We start from the raw sequence: 24,302 nt of genomic DNA on the forward strand, positions 1-24,302 counted from the left end.
ACGGAAGGGGACGGGACGGGATGGCTAGCAATAGGATTCTAATGCCGATGGCGTAATGTTTAGTTTGCAGAAGATGTTTTCCCGGGGTGGGATTGCTGGGACGGTGAGCCAGGCAGCAGGGGCTCTCTGCCTAGCGGTGGGCGCACTTCCGCAGCCGGTGCCGGGGACAGGTGGTAATGCCGTGGAAACCCCCAAATCATGAAAATAGTTGATTACTGTTCCTGGCCAGGGTAGCAGAACGTGAAGAAGAGTCCTGATTCATAGGTTGCAATGGTTTTAGTTCATTTTGTACATGTTTTTTATATGAAAATGTGTTGTCGCTGTCGCCGTTCGAGCATAGCACAGTTTCTAGATCGAACGACAGTAACAGATGCTGGTTATGGGCGGATTTATCAATTTTCTTGTTCTTGTGCTTCTTCTGTCGCTGACGCAGCAGGGAATTTATCCAGTATATCGCAGCAGTAGTTTCGCTTGAAATATTCAAGCGGTTGGAGATTCCTGCTAGTATTTGGTTTATATCGTTTGTTGGTTTCCCGTTTGTATATTTTTTATAAGTATCAGCATACTTGTCGGAGGGGGTTATTTGGAGGTTTATTAGGTACAATAGGTAGTCAGCTTGGATGTAGGGGTCAATAAGATTTGGGCTGACGCACCCACATAGCGAGAGTGCCAGCATGCGGTTCGAGTTTGAAATTCTTGCTGGGAGGGAGACACCCGGGGTGTCATATAGGTAGATGCCGAATCTATAGTTTGATATTTTAATTGATTCGCTGACCGAACGGGTGATTCCTGGATGGGAGCCAGTTCTGGCCACCTTTTTCCTTTTCTGCGGATCAGCAGTATCACCGTTATTATCGAGAAGCGTCGTAAGAGAGTTTATCAGAGTAGATTTACCCACGTTTGGCATGCCAGCGATGAGAATTCGATATCCTAATGGTAAAATACCCCCAGCGGACTCGTTTTCCGTGCAGAGGGAGTTGTATTTCGATTTGAAGATGTGAAGTAGGTTGTGTACATCAGCGCGACGGCGACAGTCCAACATCATGAATTGTTCGGAATTCTCAGCATGCCATCTATTCAGGGCAGCGATGGTGCTCGGAGGACATTGATCGCGTTTTGTGTATATTATCAGCTTGGGGATTCGATGATACATGGCTAATTGATCAAAAAGAACGTTTCTGGTGCTCAGCGGTGCTCTGCTATCTCGCAGTTCCAGAAATAAGTTTTGTTGCGGTAGCAGCATATTGATACGCTGTAAAGCCTTTTGTTGATGGCCTTTGAAATCAGACAACGCAAAGTTATATTTCGGAAACGAAACCCTTGGGACAAACCTCTGCGACATTCGTAAAGCTATTCGTTGGATGCGTTAGCCGTTATTTTGTTTGTTAAAACGACTCTTTGGGCATCGCTGATTGATTGAACTTGCATAACGGAATCGATAATTTTTCATTTTTCATTTTTAAACTCCAAAATGAAAATTTCAAAAACCGTTCTTCTCCTGGTATATAAAAAGGAAAAATGGCACATCATCTAATCGTGAGTTATCCAACATATATATGCCTCTGATTCTATTTACTGGGTTCCCATCAAGTGGGAAGACAAGTTATGCGAGGGAGCTTCAGAAGTTATTGCAAGAAAAGGTAAACTCAGATCCCGCGCTTTCAAGTTATTCTGTAATATATCATTCGGACGCTACATTAGGAATAAAACACTCAGATTATACTTCCTCACACTCCGAAAAATGTGCTCGATCTAAAATCATTTCTGTGGTTAAACGTGATCTTTCTCGTACCAATATTTTAATCATTGACTCCCTTAACTATATCAAGGGATTTCGTTATCAGTTGCACTGCGAGGTAAAGAATATTAGTACGACGTATTGTGTGGTACACTGTCTTGCTGCTCGTGATAAAATTGCAGAATGGAACGCTCAACGTGAGGATAACTGGGATGTGAATTTGCTTCAGGAATTAATCCAGCGGTATGAAGAACCCAACCCAGCAACAAGATGGGATTCGCCGCTATTTTCTGTTATTTCAGGCGAAGATAAATTACAAGATGTAGTAAATGCAGATGGTATGCTGAAAGCTCTTTTCCCGCAGCTCTACCGAGAGCGGGTAGATAGAGATGCTGAAAAGATTCTCCAGGGACTTAAGCCGAGTAATGCTACCATATTAAAGCCCGCAGCACAGGCAAACCTTGTTCAGGTTCTAGACTCTGAAACGCAAACGGTGGTTCGGCAGATTATGGAACATTTACGGTCTAATGTTGTTAGCGGACATGTTAGAGTCATCGTATCAGCTTGCAAGGATATTAATCACCCGGATTGTCACTACGTTGAGCTTCCCAATGATAAAATTAGCATGGCACAATTACAAAGAATTAGAAGACAATTTGTACAAATGAACAGGCTTAGAAATATGGAAAAGGATCGAATTGTCCCATTATTTACGGCATACCTGAATGCCAACCTAGAAAATGGCCTCTGAATGGTCCCAACCAAAAGTGCTAAATTGAGGTATTTTATTTTATTTTATTTTCGTTTAGTCTAGTTTAATAGATATTTACACAGGTCCTGATGCCTGTTGGTGATAACTCCGGCCTTGCGGAACAGCTCAGTAAGCGCCGCATTCAGTCTATCATGACCCTTGACATGTAATTTGTGGCGCTTCAGCCACAAGAGATACCCCTTGTCTAACAGTGTGCTTATAATGTGCTGGTCACCATTCTCAACCACAGATTCTAATAGTGCTGTCCAGACCTCCGGGTCGGCACAGTGAGTTGGAGAGGAACGATTGAAAATTAAGCTTAGCAGTTTCTTCCAGTCTTTATTCTTTGAAAAGATTTCAATGCACAGGAGTATCACATTGCGGGTATCAGATCCTGAATTTACAATAAAATTAATAAACTCATAGGAGACATATGGCTTTGCTTGTGAATTATCCATGCTTTGCAATATACGCAATAAAACCCCCTCGTCAGTAAAGATATCAGCATTATTATGCCGATAATGGTTCAGCAATACTACAACCATTTCATTGGGCACGAAATGCATGTTTTTGAAACTTTTAGAGACGTCAATTTGTGCGTTTATAACATCTAACATCGAAAGAAGCTCTTCTCGAGTTAGCACGCCATTCATTGACTGCTTCAAAGAAAAATGTTTTAATAGATCATCAACACTGCGCCGTAACTCTGAAAAAGGTTCGCACAGTGAACTCACACCATTATCTAGGGCTGTATAGCACTTATTAAGCTTATTCAAAAAGAGCATTTCGTAAAATTCCCATCTCAACTGCCAATGAGTCTCTGTTAAATCAACAAAGGGCCAACGCGATTCAAATATCTCGATCCATTTTGTTGTATTAATAGCAGTGTTTTGGGATAAATCCCCCAATGCCTTCACGACATCTCGGAGCTCACCTCCAGCCTCGTTAGCCGCATCATAATCCTGCACAGATAAAGTATCATATAATAAACTAGAACCGGGACTGGCAGAAGCACTGGTTGAATAATACCTTCTAGAATTCTTCAATGCCAATCTCTTCAGCCCAGCAAGTACGTTATCGTCATCAGAATCAAAGGAAATAGTGTCATCACTAGTTTTCGGCGTTTTTATGTAAAGTTGTTTTTCCTCCTGTGTGCAATATAGCTCCTCGAGATTCAATTCCTCCCGTCGCCCCGTCGTCAGTATATGGACATATATGCCGCCCTCACTATCCCTCACTTTACAATCTACCAAATACCAGTCACTATCAGTACCATTCATAACACTAGCAGTGGATAGGGTCCCCCGCCTTTGAATACGCCTATACCTCTTTCTCATTTCTTGTGCTGAGATCCCACCCTCCTTCGTTGGCAAGACATCATATTCCGTTTTCACAAACTTCATCAACTCAACCACACTACGTGCACCATGCCTATTCGATTTAGCCGAACATATAATAATATAACCTGATTTAACACTAGGCCTATGTGATTCCGAAGTCTTGAAACACACAATGTCTGTCATACCCAGTTTATCCCGAAGATACGCCGTTATGCTGGTAATAGTCGTTGGTACGGCGGTCTTCGGTAGCTGCACCTGACCAATAAATGGAGATGAAGTATCAATTCTGGATTCGTTGGAGGTCTGTTGCAAATACCACGGTTTGGGAGCCGAGGATTTGGGCGGATCAGCAGCATCATCGCCGTTTTTTGTAGAATAAAATGATATTCTGATGCTGGAACGAAAGGAAACGGCGGTAGCACATAAAAACAACCTCCTAGAAGGCAGTATATAACCACGAGTAAGCCTTAGCATGTATGCAGTATAACAAGAAACCGCGTGAAAACGACGTCGAATATCTAATATTCGAACTAGATTAATACCTGCGATGCATATAAATATATAAATTATGACAATATTTGAATTCGTTATTCCAGAGGATGGAACAATAAAAAATTGAAAAATTCCCAATAGGATTTATATGGTCGAAAGGTATGGGCGTTGCATAAGAAGCCATAAATAAAAAAAGTAAAACTGAGAAAACTTATAGATGTAGAAATCTACACAAGAAAGCACACCTCAAGTTGTTTCTAATAATACATATAAACATAAATATAAATCCATGTACCGGTATCATACTTTTCCAAAATATGAAATCTTACAGTTAAAGGAAGGGAGAGAAGGGCATAATAACAGGTTTTTTATTGATGATTCCTTTTTGCAATTTTTAAGTAAATCAAATAAGTGTTCGTTTACTGTCCCCTCAACTCTGGCTGAATGTTTTCATCTGCAATCTCTTCATCCTTCTTAATTTCGGGGTCGACCTCGACATCGACATTGCCATGTTCTTGAGCTTCAACTTCCTTCAAATGCGAGGATAGCAACCTTAACTGCTCAGCCATCTCATCGTGCGGAGACATCTCCTTATGGTGGTGGTGATGGTGGTGGTGATGGCGGTGCACGTCAGCGTCGACGCTGATTTCGTCATCATCAATGTCACCATTTCTGCCGTCATTCTTATGGTGCTCACTCACCAGGGTGCTTCTAGTGCCCATCTTCACAGCGTTGGAAATCTTGTTGGACCTTACCTTCTTCTTGGGGTGTTCGTCAGCGTCATCTAGAGGGTGCTTGCTCCCATCCGCGGAAATCGCCGCGGCGGCAACCGCTGCCGCTGTGTCATTAACGTTCCCATGGACATGGTGGTGGACGTGGTGATGCACATGTTCTGGCACATGCACATCGACATCCTCATCCTCGTCCCCCGTCATATCATGGGACTGAGAAATAGCATATGGGCCTTGCTTCTTACGCTTGAGTACGAACCTCGCTTTGTATGTTGTGATCCTTCTTGCGATCTGCGCAAGAAGCTTCTTGTCGAGTTCCTGATCCGTCAACCCGTACCGCTCCTTGATAATTTCCAAGATCCCAGACTCATCCACATACTGCGAAACGCGGAACTTGGCAACCGTATTATCATCCTCGTTACACAAAGTTTCCAAAATAGAATCAAACTTCAGGTCGTTCTGCAAGATCTTGGGCACCTTGGTCAAAACAAACTTGAACAAACTCAAATTGGACTCCAACGGGTGGTTGTGATATGGCTCGATTTTCGTCACCGTAAAAGGCCCTTTCACACTATCCTCATTGTGCTGCGTACTCGTATTCGCAACCGCCGCCACCGCCGCAGCTATCGCCGCAGTAACATCATCCTCAACATTACCCACACTCCGCTTCTCCTCCTCACTATCACCACCACCACCAACAACCCCCCCGCCCCCACAACCCCGTTACTCCCGCCGACTCCTCCCCCGCCCCCCCCAAGCTCCTTCTCCCCACTAACACCCCCCGGCGACCCTGACCCGCCACTATACGACAACAACACCTTGAACGGACAGCTCTTCAAATGACATGCAAACGTAAAGTGCTTGTTCCTATGAGAATTCTTCAAAATAATAGGACATCTCGCCTGAAACTCATAATCATTCACCACATCGTACCAAGATTCCAAAGTGGGAAAAGACTTCCTCTCCTCCGTCGACGCTAGCTCCTTATTTATGATCGGATGTTTATACTCATACAACGACATCCTAATTCTATATCTTCAATTCGTGGATATTGATATCTTGCTCGTCTGTTTTTCTTCGTGATCAGTTATCTCCCACACACTTCCCTTCCTGCTCTCCTGACTTGTTTTGGATGGCTGCGACTATTGATGTTGTTTATCACGAAGTCGCGGAACGTCCTTTCGTTGAAGATGTTCAAAACTTTCATTGATTTGAGTTTTTGGAGGGGCGTTTCCGTCACCGCGATGCTGCGTTCTGATTGGCCGATGCCGGGTGCTCAGGGAGGGTAACCTCTTGCACGTGATAATCACGTGCAAGAGGTTACCCTCCCTTGGTGAACTGTGATGAACCCGTGCACCGCAGCCAGCGTGGTAAGCGGCGCCCTTCGTGTTGGGGATCTTCTGCCGTTATATGGCCAGCAGCAGAGGCTCTTCTCTGGGAGCTTGGTTGCGAGGCCACGGCAGGAGATATATACCACGGTCATGGGAATCAAGGGTCTGAACCGTATCATCCAGGACAATGTGCCCCAGGCAATTCGTTCCAGGGAGATGAGGCAGTTTTTTGGACGCAAGGTTGCCATTGACGCGTCGATGTCGTTGTACCAGTTTCTGATAGCTGTGCGGCAGCAAGACGGTGTGCAGCTTGCGTCTGCCGATGGAGAGACGACGTCGCATCTGATGGGGGTGTTCTATCGAACACTGCGGATGGTTGACAATGGGCTTAAGCCGTGCTATGTGTTTGATGGGCGGCCGCCTGAGTTGAAGTCGCATGAGCTGGATAAGCGGTCGGAACGGCGCAAGGAGACGGAGCGCAAGCTGGAGGAGTTGACCGAGCAGGCGGAGATTCTCAAGCACGAGCGACGGTTAGTCAAGGTGGAGAAATGGCATAACGAGGAGGCGAAGAAGTTGTTGGGGTTGATGGGGATTCCGTATGTGGATGCTCCGTCTGAGGCCGAAGCTCAGTGTGCGGAGTTGGCCAAGAAGGGTAAGGTGTTTGCGGCGGCGAGCGAGGATATGGATACGCTGTGCTACCGTACTCCGTATCTGTTGCGGCACCTGACGTTTAGTGAGGCGAGAAAGGAGCCGATCCATGAGATTGACACGGAGCTGGTGCTTCAAGGCCTCGATTTGACGTTGGAACAGTTTGTCGATCTGGGGATTATGCTGGGTTGTGACTACTGCGAAAGTATTAAAGGCATTGGCCCAGTTACCGCGCTGAAGCTTATTAAGGAGCATGGGTCCTTGGAGAAAATCATAGAGTACATTGAATCCGGAGCAGCCAATGCCAAATGGAAGGTGCCTGAGAATTGGGCATATCAGGATGCCCGGGAGCTTTTTTTGACACCAGACGTGGTGGACGCAGATGAGCTCACCTTGAAATGGGAAGACCCCAAGGAGGACGAATTGATAGAATATATGTGCAAGGAAAAGGGGTTCAATGAAGATAGAATCCGTTCAGGAATACAAAAGTTACGTAAGGGCTTGAAATCAGGTGTTCAAGGGAGGTTAGATTCTTTCTTTAAAGTGAAACCCAAAAGCAAGGAAGAGCTGGCCCGGGCATCAGCGAAAAGGGCCAAAGATTCATCAAAAAAGACAAAAACCTCCGAAAGGAAAGGGAAAATAACTAAGAGAAGATAAGTTTAATACTCCAAGGCTGGAAATAGTGATCCATATCCCTTTTACAGGGATCATTATGTCAAGTAAATAATTCTAAAAGAATGATGGGGGTGATGGAATAACTTTTTTTTGTTTTTGTCTTCTGTTTATAATAACTCATTTGTGATATAAAAATAACCGATATACTAAAATAACCTCTTATAACCCTCTGCTGGTGCTACTGAAGGGTTTACCCATGAATATGCTTCCACAGATCTTTCAATAATCCACATAAGCTTATCAACCTTAACCAAAGAGTGTGATGGTTGACCTGTGACACCTATTCTGTAAGATAACATTTGGTCATAGAGTGCAGCTTTCAATCTTAACGTTTTTCTTTTTATCTTAATTTTGGTCTTCTTCCGGCTCACAGAACTAGCTTCCATTGGCACCTCCTCTTCCCCACTACTGTTGCCCTCCAGGAATCCTGGAGTATTTTTATTCAACTTTCGGGAGGCATATACTGTTATAAAAATGGCACCTTTATAACGTGATCTCATTCTGGATTGGTATCGCTTCTTTGGATCATTGGCCACTTCTGCGCTAAGAAGTTCATCGTTCGCCCAGATATTTTCATCAATGTCGCCAAAGATAAACTCCAACAATAATGCGAGTTCATATGTGGCAACTAAATGTATCCACCCTATCGAAATCTTCGCAGCTGGATCATCATGCTCACATTTTCTAGATATAATAGAAAAGTGGAAAACGTCACTCTTATCTTCTACCTGATCAGGGTTAATTCCAAACATTAAAGATATACGATTATCATATTGCCATCTCCTGAGGGCAATGATAGTTCTAAAATCTTTGACACCCGGCTCTAAAGACTTGGCCTTGGCATCCAAAAACGGCCCCAAGTCGTCAATAGACTTGTTTTCAAAAATCACTTCAGCTTGCCTGACGTCTTTCAAAATCTGATGAAAGTCCCCCTTCTGTGGAGAACGCAGGCTTTTCTTATCACTGCTCCTGAGCACTTCAGTATCGTAGTACCGTATCATGGTGTTCCTTAAAAACCCCCCACTGAAGCAAATTTCTTCAGGAAGTTTAATATTCTTTCTTTGCTTCTTCTCGGTGGTATGGTCCTCTTCTTCTTTTATTGTGTAGCGAAATCCTCTATTGACTGACACAACCGGAGAAACACATTCCTGAAACTTAGCTAGTTTGGGAGAGGTGAAGCTAAATGAAGTATCCAGTGACTTAGTCAACGAAGGTGTCTGCAGCGTGTCTGCCGATATCACATTGGGACTAGTGTCACACAAGAGAAAGGAGATGCGCGGAATCCTCGACGCCGTATCAATAGGAGAAGCATCAAAGTTATTTAAAGTACTCAATATTTTTTTGTCTTCCTCAGTGTTATCCGAACTTGAAGCTTCCCCTGAGACCTTGGAGTGCCCAATATTCCTAGCGTAATTAGGAACTTTATTATCTGACTTATTTGATATGATCATAACTGTAGCCTGTATCTTAAAAAGAAGGATGGGCACAATACTTTAGAACTAGTACACTAAAGATATCGATAATCTTTAAAATTTATGGCTTAATATAATCTTTTGTGGGATTAAATTTTGTCACATTTTATTTGGTGTCAGCGTCAATGCAAGGGGAGGGGCAGACGGCAGGCTGAGTATTTCGGTCGCAGCTGCTTGCGTAATCTTACATACTACATGACTGTGCATTACCCTGATGTTCTTAACACAGATACCAAAAGAATACAACTACAAGATACCTTTGGTAGTTTCAAACTATATATATCAACCAAATCCAGTGTAATCTATTTTATTATGCCCAATCTCTATCTTTCTTACGGTCAGAGTTGATTATTCAGCTTGCAATTTTCCAGTGGCGAACGGTTTTTAGAGATTTTTTTTGTTACGCCCTTTGCGTTTTAATAATATAAACGATTTGTATTATTAGAACAAAATCACAGTGTAGTACAAAAGTAGATACTAGGTAGAATAGCTGAAAATGTCCTTTGTGAAGTCCACCACGTCAAAGTATAAGTTTGGGGCACATGTTAGTGCAGCTGGGGGGATTTCGAATAGTGTATCGAACGCATTTAATATTGGATGTAATTCATTTGCTATGTTTCTTAAATCCCCTAGACAATGGAACTCCAAACCATACACCAAGGAGGAAATACAGAAGTTTAAGGATAACTGTGACAAGTTAGGATATAATGCAAAAACGGATATTTTGCCGCATGGCTCGTACTTTATTAATTTGGCCAACCCGGACCACGAGAAGGCCGAGAAGGCGTATGGGGCGTTTATCGATGACTTACAGCGGTGCGAACAGCTCGGGATTGGTCTGTATAACTTCCACCCTGGTTCTTCGCTGAAGGGTGATCATCAGAGACAGTTGGATCAGCTTGCCAAGTACATTAACAAGGCAATTGACGAGACCAGTTTTGTCAAGATTGTGTTGGAAAATATGGCTGGACATGGGAATTTGATTGGTTCGAACTTAAACGACCTGAAGACGGTGATAAGTCTTGTTGAAAAGAAGGGTAGGGTTGGCGTTTGCGTTGATACTTGCCATACGTTTGCTGCTGGTTATGATATAAGCGATCAGAAGTCTTTTGATAGTTTTTGGAAACAGTTTGATTCAATTGTGGGTATGAAGTATTTGAGTGGTATCCACCTGAACGATTCGAAAGCTCCACTAGCTGCCAATGCTGATAGACATGAACTGCTTGGAGAAGGTTATTTGGGTTTGGGTGTGTTCCACACCATATCTCACACCGATTTCCTAAAGAATATCCCAGTTATCTTAGAGACTCCGCAAAAGGAAGACAAAGGATATGGGGAGGAAATAAAACTACTGGAATGGTTAGAAACACTAGATGTTGATGTTACCAAGAACGAAGAATACCTATTGAAATCAGAACAGCTGCACAAACGGGGTTTCAAATCTAGACAGGAATTTGCCACAAAATTCGAGAAAAAGAGAGCTAAAAGCTCAAAGGATAGCAGCAAAAAGCGTTCAGCTGGCTCAGACGATATAATATCTCAGCTGGCTAATAGGAAATTGCCCAAGAGAGAATGAGCGCAGCACTCCCTCATGTAATATAGCAAGATATACATGTACACATATATATATCGAATATATATTAGTACGGATACCCCTCCCCGCCCCTGGTGACTTCAGAGTATTCACACCATTTGAAACAACACTACTACAAGAGCTGTAGCACTTACTACCCACAAAAACCAACTATATATTGATTACTGCGATCCATTACAATATGTATTTTCGTCCCTTACAAGGACATAATAAATGGCGCGAACATGCGACTAACTCGATGAGCAACCAAAATACACCAAGCCATCCCGTTCGAACACGCTCAGAAAACGTAAATCACTGGCATAAACAAAACCCCCAAAGCATCCACGATATTCGAATCATAATATTGACATTATATATGTAACTAAACTATTGCTAAACATTAAGAACAGTCTACTTTTGTGATTTGATGCCTTTCACACAAGTGTTCCTTTTTTTCGTGGTTTTCCCAGCTGCGTAATTAATGAATAACTCTCTCAACATGATATTTTGCCAAGAACAACGAAAACAAAGGGGGGTTTTATTAGAGGAAGATCAAAGGCGTCTCGATTATTAACTGTAGGGGTTAATATATAAGTCGATCTGAGACTTTTGTCCCGATATAAGTGGTTGTTGGATTGAAAAAGGGAAGAGTTTCGGAGTATTTTGGTTTTAAGAAAGTATAACGGGGACTGTTATACGAAAATATTAGATAATAGGAGGTTTTAGGCTTCTTGTGAGGGGGAAGCAGATCAATGGGCAATACTTATGATTCGGGGGATTTGTCTAAATCCATAAAAATAGATGAAGAGGGGTTTAATGGTTTGGAAGAAGAAAGGGATCCGCGGGAGGATGTTGATATACCATTACAAGGGCAGTCGGATTCTCTCACCAGTATAAGGAGTAAGGATAATGTACATGTTCTTCCCACACCTTCAACAGCGAGTTTTTCACCTGACTTTAAAGTAATGCCAAGTGAAGAGGTTGAACTACATATACCCAAGAGAAGGCATTCTCAGAAATGGCACCAACACTCATCGTATATGAAGTTGAACAATGATATATGGAATTTACCTTCGACTCTCGACATAGGTTCACGGAGTATACCCAATCAGAGGGTCGCATCGGATTATTGTACGGGCGCGCCTTCATTTAAGAATGAGGGGGTTCTTGGGAACCGTGTTGTTTCCTTGCCAGGCATAGAGTCTGATTTGTCTGCGGGGTCTCCATCTACTGCCAAAACTCAATTAAAGCCGCTGACTATCTTCGAGGAGTCAATTGGGCAGTTACCAGAATCGGATGAACAGCAACAAGAAAAACTACAACAACAGGTGCAGCAGCATCGGCTTCAATTACAACGGCTAAAATTGAAGGAGCAGGAGGAGGAGCAGGAGGAAGAACAGGAGGAGGAACAGGAGACAGGGATCCTATCTCACCACCCTCAAGAATCACAGAAACGAAGCTTCCCAGAGAGTACATCAGATGAGGAAGATAAACATTTGGTAGGCTACCTCATGCCGGAGCTGCGCGATACTCTGTTGTGGAGGAAAGTGAAACGTATAGGGTCCGGTAATTTTAGCGATGTTTACATGTATGAACTAGTTGATAAGCAAGAATTTCATATTTTCGATAAGGTTGCTGTGAAGTGCATTAGGTATCCCTCTGATTTATTGTTGTCGCAGTCTAGATTGTCGCCCAAAGTTAACGAGACACTGTCACGTTTGGAAAGTTCCCTTACTCGTGAGCTTTCTGTATTGAGAGAGCTCGATCACCCTTGTATCGTGAAGTTGTACGGCATTAATAATCCCGAGTTCTTGATCAGCAAGAGACCGTTAACAGGTCGTAATGAAAACAAACCTTTCCCGTTATGTAAAATGATCATGTCATACTGCGCCGGCGGAGACCTCCTGGACATGGCGAAACAGAGGAGATTTCCCGATTGGCTGCTACAGAGAATCTTTGCTGAATTGGCGCATTCTGTTCTCTATTTGCATACAAATTTAATTATCCATAGGGATTTGAAGTTGGAGAATGTCTTGATAAAATACCCACTATCGTATCTGCTCACAGCACGAAACGAGGTAGAACATAGCATCATTGAATTAGCTGATTTTGGTCTCTGCAGAAGAATCGAGCCAAATGAATTATGCACAACTCGTTGTGGATCAGAAGATTACGTTTCCCCTGAAATACTAATGGGGCTACCTTATGACGGCCGACTTTGTGATACCTGGGCCTTGGGGGTGGTCCTTTATGCATTGTTGGAGGATAGATTGCCCTTTGACCCACTTCCCTCCCAGATTCAACATAAAACTCGACCAAGGTCTACCGCCCATAGAATTGCAAGATACGAATGGAGATGGCTACTTCTGGCTGAGAAAGAACATAACGCAAAATCTATTGTAAATAACTGTCTTGTCAATAGACAAAACCGTTGGAATATTCATGATATCATCAAAAGTGATTATGTTTCTTCAATTGTCTCTAAGCTCAGTTTTCTACTGGACATTAAAACAATGCAGCACGCATGATTTTATATATAAAGGTGTCATCCATTTGATATTTAAGACCCAATAACCAATTTCTAGTCTTGTAATACCTCTTCTTTTATTAGACCTGTTAGATCACGTGATATATTTAAAGGTAGAGGTCCGGGGCCTTAGGATCAACATAAGCATATATTTTTGTTGCGATCAATATAGTTAATGACTTAGCACCCACTAGCTACGCAAATATACCTATCCCAAGAAGGCTATAAGGCTATTTAAAATATTCAAATTCGTATTGTAAGTATGCCAGTGGAAGCAACTGAAACAGAAGTGGTTGTTACACATCCTTCTAATGGAAATACTGCGGTTAAAATATTGAACTATGGGGCCACAGCTTACTCTTGGACTATTGAAGGAAAGGAGCAATTATGGCTATCAGCAGCTGCTAAGCTAGATGGATCGAAACCGGTACGTGGTGGTATCCCATTAGTTTTCCCAGTTTTTGGGAAGAATACAGATGACGAATATTTATCGAAGTTGCCCCAGCATGGAGTTGCTAGGAATTCTACGTGGGAATTTCTTGGACAAGTCAAGGAAAACCCACCTACTGTGCAGTTTGGATTGGGCCCAGAGTTGGCTAATGAAGAGCTTACGTCTCTGTGGCCATTCGACTATACTTTGGTGTTGACAATTGAATTAGGCAAGGAGCACTTGAAGACGGATATCGAAGTTGTGAACACATCTACCGCAGAAGCTTTGAAGTTTAACTGGTTGTTCCATACATACCTGAAGATTGATGACATTGAAGATACAATGGTCTCAAATCTAGCTGAATTTAAAGTTTACGATCAGGTCTTGAAACAGACATACATTGACAACCAGCCAGTCGTTTCCGTTCACGAAGAACTAGACAGGGTGTACCAGAAGGTGTCGGAGAATAGGGTAATTCAGGTTGTCGACAAGGGCGAGCCAATACATACGCTCAAGAGGAAGAATCTCCCTGATGTCGTTGTGTGGAATCCATGGGTTGATAAGTCAAAATCCATGGCTGATTTCGAACCAAAATCTGATTACGAAAAGATGATATGTATTGAACCTGGCCATGTTCACGACTTTATAGTTTTAAAGCCAGGTGAGAAATGGTCCGGATCCCAATTGCTATCCAAGGACAGTTTGAAGTATCAAGTGGTCTGACATAGCTAATAGAAAAACAATAAAAAATTATACTCTACGACATTGAACACTCAGCCATGCGATAGTGGGTGTTCCCCACATATGTTTCCCCAGCATGTAGCACGCCCACGAACGCGCATTCCCACGTAAATAGGTGATATGTATACATATACGTTACAGATATATATATAGATTTAGTTCAGCTACTTTCTTAGTTCGTATTCCGCTCATTTTTCTCTACTTACATGAAAACGGACAACTTTAATCCTTCTTCCCTGTTACAGATGCCGAAGCTTTCTCTTCATCAGCCTCGTTGTCGTCGTCATCATCATCGTCATCGTCATCTTCCAAACTGCCCCCAGACTGCTTCAACAACTCTTGCAACTGCGCCTGGCTATCTGCACCCCCAAGCCCGCCCAGACCGGGCATTCCTCCCATTCCTCCCATTCCTGGCATCCCGCCCATTCCTGGCATCCCGCCCATTCCTTGAAGCGCTTCAAGACCTTCCATTCCACCAAAGTCCTGCTGCTGTGAAACCCCATCTTGCTCATCCTCATCCACCCACTTATCAAAATCTGTCTTGATGTAGTGATACTTTAACTTCTCCTTCGTCAACCTCGGCCAGTACTCCCGATCCAAGTCCTTCTTGTACAACTTCAAGTAATACCCTTGACCATTGGCCACCCGATTCAACGACTTCTCAACATCAATCTCCTTAAAAAAATCAATATGTAGCTTATACTTGTGGCTCTCTTCCCCACCAACATGGCCTGCTGACTTTGCTGTGAACTCCAAATACGTTGGCTCCAACTTTAATTGAGGCTCCCCACAGTCTGCGATCAAAAGAGTCAACAGAACATAGTTCTTCTCAGCATCCGTCTCACTAGAACGCTGCGCCCATAATACTTCTGGAGTGATAGCTTGACTCATTATTTGCTTGTTACGTCTCTCGTCTCGATTACTTCCTTAGATCTCTCTCAAGTTCTAATATACGCTTGCTTCAACTACTTGCAACTCCAACAATGTATATATTTATTTCGCCAAACCTTCTGGGACCTTCTTCCCTTTTATACCTGCTGCCGCCGTACATTACTTGACGCCCTAAGTTTCTTCTCTTGCTTCAAGTGTGGTGTGGTGGAACAATGTTTCTTACAGATCCTTCCACGGGATTCAGAGACGTTCTACGGGAATAAAAAGAAAGAGAGGCAGGGATAAGGCGGGCTGGCGATCTTATGGCTGGACGGTCGTCGATGAACGGTCGTCGATGCTGCGGTAGGATTGATGGTCGTCCCGTGGCTGGCTATTGATGTGTGTGGGGAGCTGGGCAGTGAAGTTCACAGGGCCTGGTGTTCTCTTCACGTGACCATTACCTACGATATTAGAGTGGTTTCTGGCCAGGATCCGCGTGAACGTTACTGGGCGTGTGGCGTAGTTGGTAGCGCGCTCCCTTAGCATGGGAGAGGTCATCGGTTCGATTCCGGTCTCGTCCATTTTTGTTGTTTTTTGGTGCCAAGCGGCGGGTTTCTCTAGAACGGTTTCGCGAGTGGTACAGAAAGGAATAGACATAGTACAAGGCCATAAGAGTTTGTCGTTAGGTGTTGGGTTAACATAGGCTCCGAGGTCCGCCGGGGTGCTTTGGCTAGGTGCGCTTGGCCTAGGTACTTGTTTTTGTCTATGTTCTTTTCGCACTGATTTTGAAGATCTCGTTGGAGTGTTTATTGGAGACTTGTTTTAACGGAAAAGAGAAAAATACGCAGGTTCGGCTTCTTTAATGCAGAGAGAAACATAGCCAGTAGTGGTGATATTTATATATATCGTAATATATATAAATACATTCAGACAGTTTGACAGGATACTAAGGTGGTTTGATTAGTTTCGAAGTGTGTGGGTGGCTAGGATGTCGTTTGGTATTAATGCGTTTCAGAAGTATTCATTAGATTTTGGGTTAGGACATAATGGTGTGAAAATCTCTCTGAATTATTTTGATGGATTGCCGGATCAGCATCTGATTGGTAGTCTGGGTTCCAGTGAGCTAAGGTTGACTTGCAAGTATCTGCTTAAGAGGGATGATACTACGAAGGAGAAGGCGTTGGGGGATTTAGTTAGATTGGTTTCTGATGCGGAGAAGAGTGAGCAGTTGTTACGCAACGATATTTTTTGCCTATATTGGTCTCAGGTGTATGCTAAATTGGTTACGAGTGATCAGAAGTCGATTAGGATGGGTTGTCATGAGTTTACGGCACTTTTGATTAGGCTGATGAATAAACAGGGGGTGAAGTTTCTCAAGGACTATGTTCCGTTGCTGCTGTCAGGGCTCTATGATGCGGATCCAGCTGTAGGTAAAAGCACTGCGGAGGGTCTTTTGCAATGCTTTAACAACGATTCCAAGAAGGTCAAGGCTCTGTGGAGTGTTTTCAGCAAGCAGATAGTGCACTATGTGTACGAAGTTTTAGTGACGGAGAACGAGGGCACACTTTCGGACGAACGATATGTTTCTAAAGAGGACTCAGAATCTAGATACAGTCGTGTTGCGTTTGGCGCTGTGTCATTGATGATGCAGTTGTTGAAGAATGTAGACAATATTTCAGCGCAGGAGACGTTATATGACGAAGTGTTGTCTAGTGAGAATCTGTGGAGGTTATTGACTTTGAAGAGAGCTGGGAATTTGAAAACGTACCAGTTGCTGTTGCAACTGATTGACTTTTTGGTGGAGGATAGATATATGGATAAGCATAGGGATGTTTTGAAGATGTCTTCAAAACGGTTCTTCAAGTCGTTAGCGCAGATACACTCCAAGAATTTGTTGAGTGTTTCTGCTGTCTTACCGCAGGCACTCCGCACTTTGACTATATTGAACCGTTTTAAAGGAGGTCGCATATGGACTTATGATAGTTCATTTAAGAGCAATGCGTTGGCGCTATTAAAGCTTGGAGCTGGAAATAGCGATCCTTCTTACTATGCGCAGCTCTACAGCTTCTGTCGGGAAAATAACCTATTTGATTATCAAACTGAGTGGATACCTATTTGGCGCAACTGTTTTTTAGCTGAGACCAACAGAAAAATTCTTGGGAGAAATGCCCAAGGGTTGGTGCTTGAGTGTTGGAAGTACTTTTTGGAGTTCTTTAGGTCTTCTGAAAATGCTATGGTAAAGTCGCAACTGCGTGACGATATTTTGATGGCTTTGAATGGCATAGTGTTAGAGGATTACCAACCTCTAATTCCCATGCTGACAGAAGCGATTCATCCAACTACCATATTGATAGAAATACAGAACCTACTTCCAACTGGAATTAGTGAAACACGGAAGGATACTCGCTATATTAAAAATTTAGTTTTGCTTTTAATTAACGTGCCAGATAGTGAGGAATATCTCAAAACACTATCCCATTCTATTTTTGAGTCAATTAAAGCATCCGAAAACTATTCAGAGAACTATGGTTTTTACATTTATGGGCAATTAATTAATTCAAAATTCACTAGCCTGAACCTTGAAGTTGAAGAATTCTGTCAAGCCTTGCCATTTATGATAGATAAACGTTTTGTTGAACTACCATCAAAATTGATGTCAGATTATTCGAAGTCGATGTTTTTGAAAAATTTAGATGACCCAAGATGCCCAAGTTCATTTTCAGACTATATTTCGGTTGTCAAAAACTTGGATCTTCCGAAAGATGAGCTTTTGTCATATATTGATAAACTAGATCCGCAAATCCTCCACAAACTCTTAAATACTTGTGCTGATCTTGCGGACTTTGTTAACGACTATATTGATTCTCATGATTTCACCAAAAGCTCCTTGTACAGATCAACTTTATTGACAAAACAGTCAATAGAAAGGCTGTATTTGAGAGCGTGTGCTACAAACAATTTAGGACCTTTCTCTTCGAATATTCCAATGCTTCCTGGACCGTTATATATCCATCTCATCGAGAATACTACTTTCTTGACAAAACTTAATCACTTTTCAGATGCTATTGTATTCCAAATCAGAAAATCACTGATACCCATTATTAAGAATAACGATAAACTGGCCAAAAAGGTAGCTGAATGTGTATTGTTGAAAGCAGTTTCTAATAGTCGCGAAAAGCTTCCGAAGGATATAATAAGTTATTCTTCTAAACTCATAGATTCAAACCCAACAGTTTTAGTGGAACTGTTGCCAACTTTAGTTAATGAGAAATTTGTCAGCTATGTTCCTCATATTGACTATAGGTTATCCCTAGTAAATCCGTTGGGCAGCGGTGTTAATTTATTAGACATTTCCTTAAACCAAAAATTTGACTTTAAATCTGCAGAAGCTGGAATTAAATACGCTCTATTCCTGGATGCTATTTTGAGCAGCCATCCGGAATATTTGGATGACAATATCATCTTATTTCTAACGCTCATGAATGAATTGGCTGGCGATTATAACTGCCTTTCAGCAACACCGGCTGATTATTTCCAGGAATTTAAGAACACTTTGTTTTCTAAAGTTCATACTAGGTATGAATTTCCAGACATTTTATCCGCGATTTTAACTGGAACTTCTGATATATCTATATTGAAGAGCTTGGTATCTAGAGAAGTTTCGGAAACATTAGCTTTTTACAATTGTACGGTTTTGAGAAAACTACTGTTGAATTCTGTTGACTATATCACCCATTCAAGGTTCAAAGAATTGCCATCCGTTGATGCATTTTTATTGGATGTTGTTCGGGGCAAAGAGGTTAGTTCAGTTCAAAAATTACAAGCGAATACTCTCTTAGCCTCATTTTCTAAATTTGCTGGGTGTAGTGAAAAATTGGACAGAACTAGAAATATGTTGGCGGCTGAAATTATTGACGTTGACAGCGAATCGGCTACCGAGAAATACTTCATTGTTATACTTTTAACGAATCTATTAAAAGTTGAATCTTTAGATAATGATGGTGCCTCGTTTGTACCAATTGCTCAGCAGAGGCTTAACATGGTGATCAATTCTATGTACAAATGGCTTGAAAGCGATATATCGTTTGAAAATTCGTTCTGCAATGTAAGATTATCCTTGTTAGAGTTTATTGCTGAATTATTGAAATTCCTTTCTGTTTTAACAATGGGTAAACCTATTGTGGACTTGGCGTTCAAAACTCTTTCTGACAGTTTAGGGGTGTGCCAGTTGGAAGACACTTCTTATATAGAGGAGTTGAGAATTTATACCTTAAAGCTATATTTGGGTCTCGAGGATGTAGTTGAGCATGGTGTGATGCAAAAAGATATATGGTTAGAAAGTGTAGATGAGATTCATGAAGCTCTAGTCCAATTGATGTTGACTTCAAACAGCCATTGTACGATGGCTCAGCCGTACGCTACATTTTGTTCCTTGTTGAACAGGTCTATGAATACTATATCAGAAAAGTTTCTCATGAACTATTTTGATGAAATCAGTGAATACTTGGTTTCTAATTCTATTCCTGTAAGTTCAATGAGAGTAGTTGTTACTGTCTCTGGTAGATTGATATTGGCAAAACAGCAAGAAGTGGTTATTGAAAATGCCTTACAGAGGAGTTCCATAGATTGTGAAGTTGAGAGTGGTAATATCACCTGTAAATTGCCCCAAGAACTAATAAATCTATTGGTTACGAATATGCCTGAAGAATATTTAGAGTACGACGACCCCCTCCAGTTTATCAAATATTTATGGTATTGGCATCTGATCTTATTATATTTTAAGGAAATATCGTTCAGTATGCGCCATGACTATATTAACCAATTGAAAAGAGATAACTTGATCGAAAGATTATTTGATTTTGTTGCCGAGCAAATTGACCTTCAGGATTCTAAATTTTGGAACAACGTTTCAACCGATTCCATTGTAAAATATAACGTTAATGATGCAGGGTTTTACCCATATAAGGATAGTATTACTATTGAGTGCAAATTACTCTTATCAAACTTGCTTTATGAAATGTTCAACAATGTTGGTGCAATCACCAATAACTGGTGGTTGAATATTAAGGATAGATCCCTACAAGGTAAAATCAATAGTTTTGTTTCCAAGTACATTTCCCCTATTCTTATTGAACAGGAATTGAAGCACGTAGGTCAAAGTATTCCTAAGCTAACCTCTCAAGCCGATGGGTTAACTATTAAGATCAACAATATCATTAAGGAGATCAAGGCTAAATACTTAATCGATGATCAGACATTAGAAATATCCTTCAAGTTTCCGCCCAACTATCCTCTGACCAACATCGAAGTGTTTGAAGGTTCTCGTGTTGGTGTTAGCGAACAAAAATGGAAATCTTGGATCATATCAACTAAAAGGGTTATTACTGGCATGAATGGATCTGTGATGGATTCTTTAGAATTATTTACCAAAAACGTACGTTTGCAGTTTGCAAATTTTGAAGAATGTGCCATATGCTACTCGATTTTACATCCAGTTGATAGGAAATTACCTACTAAGGTTTGCCCAACTTGTAATAATAGGTTTCATGGTGCATGCTTATACAAATGGTTTAGATCTTCAGGTAATAACTCATGCCCATTATGTCGGAGTGAAATCCCTTTTAGGAGATGAAACAAAGTCTGTATAATCAAATACCTAAAGACATTACTATATTAAAACCTTATCTTTACCTAATAGTTAATTTATGTATTTGTTTCTTATTCCCGCTACCTGTTACTGAGCATTTTAAAGTCGAAAGGCCACACATGCTTGAACAGCGGACATTTTTATTTACACTTCAATATTGAAAAGGAACGATGTTCGGCCAAGGCATATGAAAGTAATCTCACAGGGTTAGTGCCTCTAAACCTGTATTCTGTTTGTGTGATGATATTCATATGAAAGAGACGGAGTAGTATTATTGGGCTTTTGATGATATTTGGGTTAGCCATATTATCATGCTGTGAAGGGATCATACACTTTCAACTGAAACAAGAAGGTAAGTACTACAGGACCTACTTTGGAAATAATCAAGAAAACCCTCACTGAATTTATGATCCATTAAATATCAAGCAAATTCCAGCTGATACCATAAAAGACTTGCATACTTATGCTGAATCGCAGGCTGCAAAAACCGGGAAAGATATTGAATGGTCTAATATGCGCATATTAACTATGTGCCAAATTTTGAATACCTGTGTAATACCCTCATTTTATTTCAAAAGCTTATAAATTCTGGAACTAAAGCCAAGCTTGTGCTCCTTATATCAGATTCAGTAGTGGACAATCCAAATAAAGGAAGCGATTCTAACAACGTTTTGGCACTACTCCGAAAGTTAACATATATTGCACCGGACCTAATTGTGATAAAGACAGTCGAACGCATAGGTATACTGCCCAATGATATCCCGTTGAATCACATTGCGATCAAATCACTGGCTTTTAATCAAACGGAATATGAACGTATTATCTATATGGATACGATGTACGTGTTTAAAATCATATGGATGAACTATTCTTTTTGCCAGAGTACATTAAGTTTGCAGCTCCAATTAGCTACTGGTTTCTATCTGATAAAGATATAAAAAATGCAGTCTCTATGGTCAAAAAGGAGAAATGGCCTATACGTGTCTCAAAGTATACTGAAGTCATCAAGTATAAGTTAAGGAATAAGCAAGCCATATACAATGCTTTGCCAAATTTACCACCATATCTTTATATGGGGACTCAAGATACTGTACGTCAAATGCTAAGATCTTCAGACACCTCTTCAATTCTTCAATTCTGAATTTATTTCATGGAGAAGAGAAAGATAAATTAATGTTCGCATCCAACCTAATGGTTATCAAGCCCTCTGCTCAAATATTTAACCGGATATAGAATCAAATCTTACCAAAACTGTTGAAGCAAAAAAATGTATATAGTGTGGATGTTATTAACGATTATATTTACAATATGAGGAAGATTGTTTATAACCAGTTCAATCTCTTCCGCAGAATGAAATCCCATTTCGTACCTGAGGTCGTTGTTCTTCCCATTTGTAAAATATGGCATGATTTCAGGGACTATTAGACATAAACTATGTCATCAACTGATGCCAGAAGGACTTTTGAGATACCAGTCAATAGCCAGAAATGGAGTGGAACTCGAACACCAGTTTAAAGATACCATTTCAAGCATCAAATACATTCCTTTTAGTGACTACCCAATAGGCAAACCTTAGACGTATTCTTCAATCTCCGATATCCAATGCGACATCAACAATATTTCGCCGAAAGACACATCTCTGAAACAAGTGAAGGGCTTTTGAATAACAGTCACATCAGACTGCAGACACATTCTTTTATTATTTTAATGTGGGGGCGCTTTCTGCTATTCATTTTGTCTTAATAACGCCATGTTTTTGAGCTTCCCTGTCTAATAGCCTTTCGATTTCATCTCCATGTTTGTCCCCTGAATTTCCGTCTTTGAATGCATAGTCTATCGATATAACCCTATTTGCCAATATTTGTTTATTCAGTTTTTGTAATGCCTCATCGGAGTGCTTGAAGGTGGAATAGTAAATATATGCACATTTAAGCGTCCCATTTTTTAACGTAAATATTTCAGGCTGCTTCACTAAAGGACCAAACTTGCCAAATAACTTCTGTAGTTGCTGAAAATCTACACTATCATCAAGATTCTTCACAAACAATTTAGCTCCACTAATCAACGGTCCACCATAATGTGTATTTTCAAGAGTCCTCCTCACCTTTAAAATCTTCCCAAATAAAGAAACGGAGTTATTGAGTGATTTAATGGCAAATTCGCAATCTGAATTTGTATAGAATTCAACAAACGCAAATCCCTGATACTCTTGTGTGATTTTATCCTTCCTATATCGTATGCGATAGACAGGACCCATTTGAACAAATAGCTCATAAAGATGCTCTTTAGTCACCTGCCCATCCAAATTGCCAACATAAATAGTATACAAGTTGTTCTGGTCCATTACTTAGAACTTGGAAAACAACCTTTTGGCGAAACTGCTACTTCAGATATGACAATAAGCTTAACTTTCCGTAGATGCTGTTACAACTGAACTCTGAGTTCTGGAACTTTTAACGTTACTAAAGGAAAACTAGATCCTGGAAAATCCACTTATAACACACAATCTTCGACAGCGCTGTTCGCTGCTCATCAATTATCTTCAATTTAGCCACTATTACCTTAGAACCGACGTAAATTGCATCAAACAGGGATAATACCCTTCTATCAACTACAGAATACAGCCCTTGTATACCATTATGCTTCTTAGTTAATGGGTTACCCTCATATTGTTGACCTCGCCGCGCTGTATAAAATTTTCATTTTTCGTCAAAAGACCTTGGTTGTTACTTCAACTTGGTATCTACCTTCATGTATTTTACGAATTAATGATCAAGTTATTGTCCTCTGGGGCCATTCAGGTGTCTGGCGTTCTGGTTTATTGCTCAGCTGTTCTTTTTTTGTCTACGACTAGGATCAGTTCGTCGCAGTTTGAGTTCTTTTGACCGTTTTAAAGATGGCTATTTCTGATTCAAGGTTAAATTATGGATTCTATCTGGTTTACTCGAAGCTTTCATAGTTTCATCATAGAGCAGCTGTATTAGCAGCATTTTTTGGTTTATGTATCGTTTTTGTATGCTGTTAGTTTTGGGTATGCAAGAGTGGTATTTTATCTTGTGCTGTGAGCAGAGAGCTTATGAACTACACAAGACGTGGACCAGCCAGCCAGCCTTGTTAAACAGTGTGGGATAACGCCCAAGATAAGTTTTTTATCTTAACCCATCGTCACGGGATGCAATATGGGCGTCTTTCATACGTTTTGCCTCCATAAGTATGGATGCTTTATTGTGTTCTATGGCACCTGTTTTCTCATTCTCGTATAACTGCTACTGGCTTGGTTCGTTTTCTTCATTTTTTGGGTTCGTTTTGACATCATTAAATGTACGTGCTTTT

General features: G+C 41.2%; 11 protein-coding genes, 1 non-coding gene and 2 further genes across 12 annotated transcripts; 8 read left to right on the forward strand and 6 right to left on the reverse strand.

Moving 5' to 3' along the window:
• Positions 1 to 196: 196 nt before the first annotated feature.
• On the reverse strand, positions 197 to 1,342 carry MTG1 (putative GTPase MTG1; the record flags this gene model as incomplete). The annotated part of the gene is made up of 1 exon (XM_003648002.1): positions 197 to 1,342. The coding sequence occupies one exon, from the start codon at positions 1,340 to 1,342 to the stop codon at positions 197 to 199; it is 1,146 nt and encodes a 381-aa protein (XP_003648050.1).
• A 214-nt stretch (positions 1,343 to 1,556) lies between these two features.
• Positions 1,557 to 2,489, forward strand: KTI12 (Kti12p; the record flags this gene model as incomplete). Its single annotated transcript, XM_003648003.1, has 1 exon — positions 1,557 to 2,489. One exon carries the CDS (start codon positions 1,557 to 1,559, stop codon positions 2,487 to 2,489), a length of 933 nt encoding a protein of 310 aa, XP_003648051.1.
• A 59-nt stretch (positions 2,490 to 2,548) lies between these two features.
• On the reverse strand, positions 2,549 to 4,303 carry ATP25 (Atp25p; the record flags this gene model as incomplete). Its single annotated transcript, XM_003648004.1, has 1 exon — positions 2,549 to 4,303. The coding sequence occupies one exon, from the start codon at positions 4,301 to 4,303 to the stop codon at positions 2,549 to 2,551; it is 1,755 nt and encodes a 584-aa protein (XP_003648052.1).
• A 437-nt stretch (positions 4,304 to 4,740) lies between these two features.
• Ecym_7410 lies at positions 4,741 to 6,074 on the reverse strand (the record flags this gene model as incomplete).
• A 321-nt stretch (positions 6,075 to 6,395) lies between these two features.
• Positions 6,396 to 7,688, forward strand: RAD27 (multifunctional nuclease RAD27; the record flags this gene model as incomplete). The annotated part of the gene is made up of 1 exon (XM_003648005.1): positions 6,396 to 7,688. One exon carries the CDS (start codon positions 6,396 to 6,398, stop codon positions 7,686 to 7,688), a length of 1,293 nt encoding a protein of 430 aa, XP_003648053.1.
• Positions 7,689 to 7,852: 164 nt separating this feature from the next.
• Ecym_7412 (uncharacterized protein) lies at positions 7,853 to 9,157 on the reverse strand (the record flags this gene model as incomplete). Its single annotated transcript, XM_003648006.1, has 1 exon — positions 7,853 to 9,157. One exon carries the CDS (start codon positions 9,155 to 9,157, stop codon positions 7,853 to 7,855), a length of 1,305 nt encoding a protein of 434 aa, XP_003648054.1.
• A 517-nt stretch (positions 9,158 to 9,674) lies between these two features.
• Positions 9,675 to 10,754, forward strand: APN1 (DNA-(apurinic or apyrimidinic site) lyase APN1; the record flags this gene model as incomplete). The annotated part of the gene is made up of 1 exon (XM_003648007.1): positions 9,675 to 10,754. The coding sequence occupies one exon, from the start codon at positions 9,675 to 9,677 to the stop codon at positions 10,752 to 10,754; it is 1,080 nt and encodes a 359-aa protein (XP_003648055.1).
• A 752-nt stretch (positions 10,755 to 11,506) lies between these two features.
• Positions 11,507 to 13,282, forward strand: PRR1 (serine/threonine protein kinase PRR1; the record flags this gene model as incomplete). The annotated part of the gene is made up of 1 exon (XM_003648008.1): positions 11,507 to 13,282. The coding sequence occupies one exon, from the start codon at positions 11,507 to 11,509 to the stop codon at positions 13,280 to 13,282; it is 1,776 nt and encodes a 591-aa protein (XP_003648056.1).
• Positions 13,283 to 13,543: 261 nt separating this feature from the next.
• Positions 13,544 to 14,434, forward strand: Ecym_7415 (glucose-6-phosphate 1-epimerase; the record flags this gene model as incomplete). The annotated part of the gene is made up of 1 exon (XM_003648009.1): positions 13,544 to 14,434. One exon carries the CDS (start codon positions 13,544 to 13,546, stop codon positions 14,432 to 14,434), a length of 891 nt encoding a protein of 296 aa, XP_003648057.1.
• Positions 14,435 to 14,674: 240 nt separating this feature from the next.
• On the reverse strand, positions 14,675 to 15,343 carry SBA1 (Hsp90 cochaperone SBA1; the record flags this gene model as incomplete). The annotated part of the gene is made up of 1 exon (XM_003648010.1): positions 14,675 to 15,343. The coding sequence occupies one exon, from the start codon at positions 15,341 to 15,343 to the stop codon at positions 14,675 to 14,677; it is 669 nt and encodes a 222-aa protein (XP_003648058.1).
• A 487-nt stretch (positions 15,344 to 15,830) lies between these two features.
• Ecym_7417 lies at positions 15,831 to 15,903 on the forward strand. The gene has a single exon. It is a non-coding gene; the product is annotated as a tRNA-Ala (tRNA).
• Positions 15,904 to 16,310: 407 nt separating this feature from the next.
• On the forward strand, positions 16,311 to 20,954 carry RKR1 (ubiquitin-protein ligase RKR1; the record flags this gene model as incomplete). The annotated part of the gene is made up of 1 exon (XM_003648011.1): positions 16,311 to 20,954. The coding sequence occupies one exon, from the start codon at positions 16,311 to 16,313 to the stop codon at positions 20,952 to 20,954; it is 4,644 nt and encodes a 1,547-aa protein (XP_003648059.1).
• Positions 20,955 to 21,209: 255 nt separating this feature from the next.
• On the forward strand, positions 21,210 to 22,712 carry Ecym_7419 (the record flags this gene model as incomplete).
• On the reverse strand, positions 22,699 to 23,313 carry HSH49 (U2 snRNP complex subunit HSH49; the record flags this gene model as incomplete). Its single annotated transcript, XM_003648012.1, has 1 exon — positions 22,699 to 23,313. The coding sequence occupies one exon, from the start codon at positions 23,311 to 23,313 to the stop codon at positions 22,699 to 22,701; it is 615 nt and encodes a 204-aa protein (XP_003648060.1).
• Between the last annotated feature and the right edge of the window lie 989 nt (positions 23,314 to 24,302).

Source organism: Eremothecium cymbalariae, chromosome 7 (genome assembly GCF_000235365.1).
Source record: "Eremothecium cymbalariae DBVPG#7215 chromosome 7, complete sequence".
Lineage (NCBI taxonomy): Eukaryota > Fungi > Ascomycota > Saccharomycetes > Saccharomycetales > Saccharomycetaceae > Eremothecium > Eremothecium cymbalariae.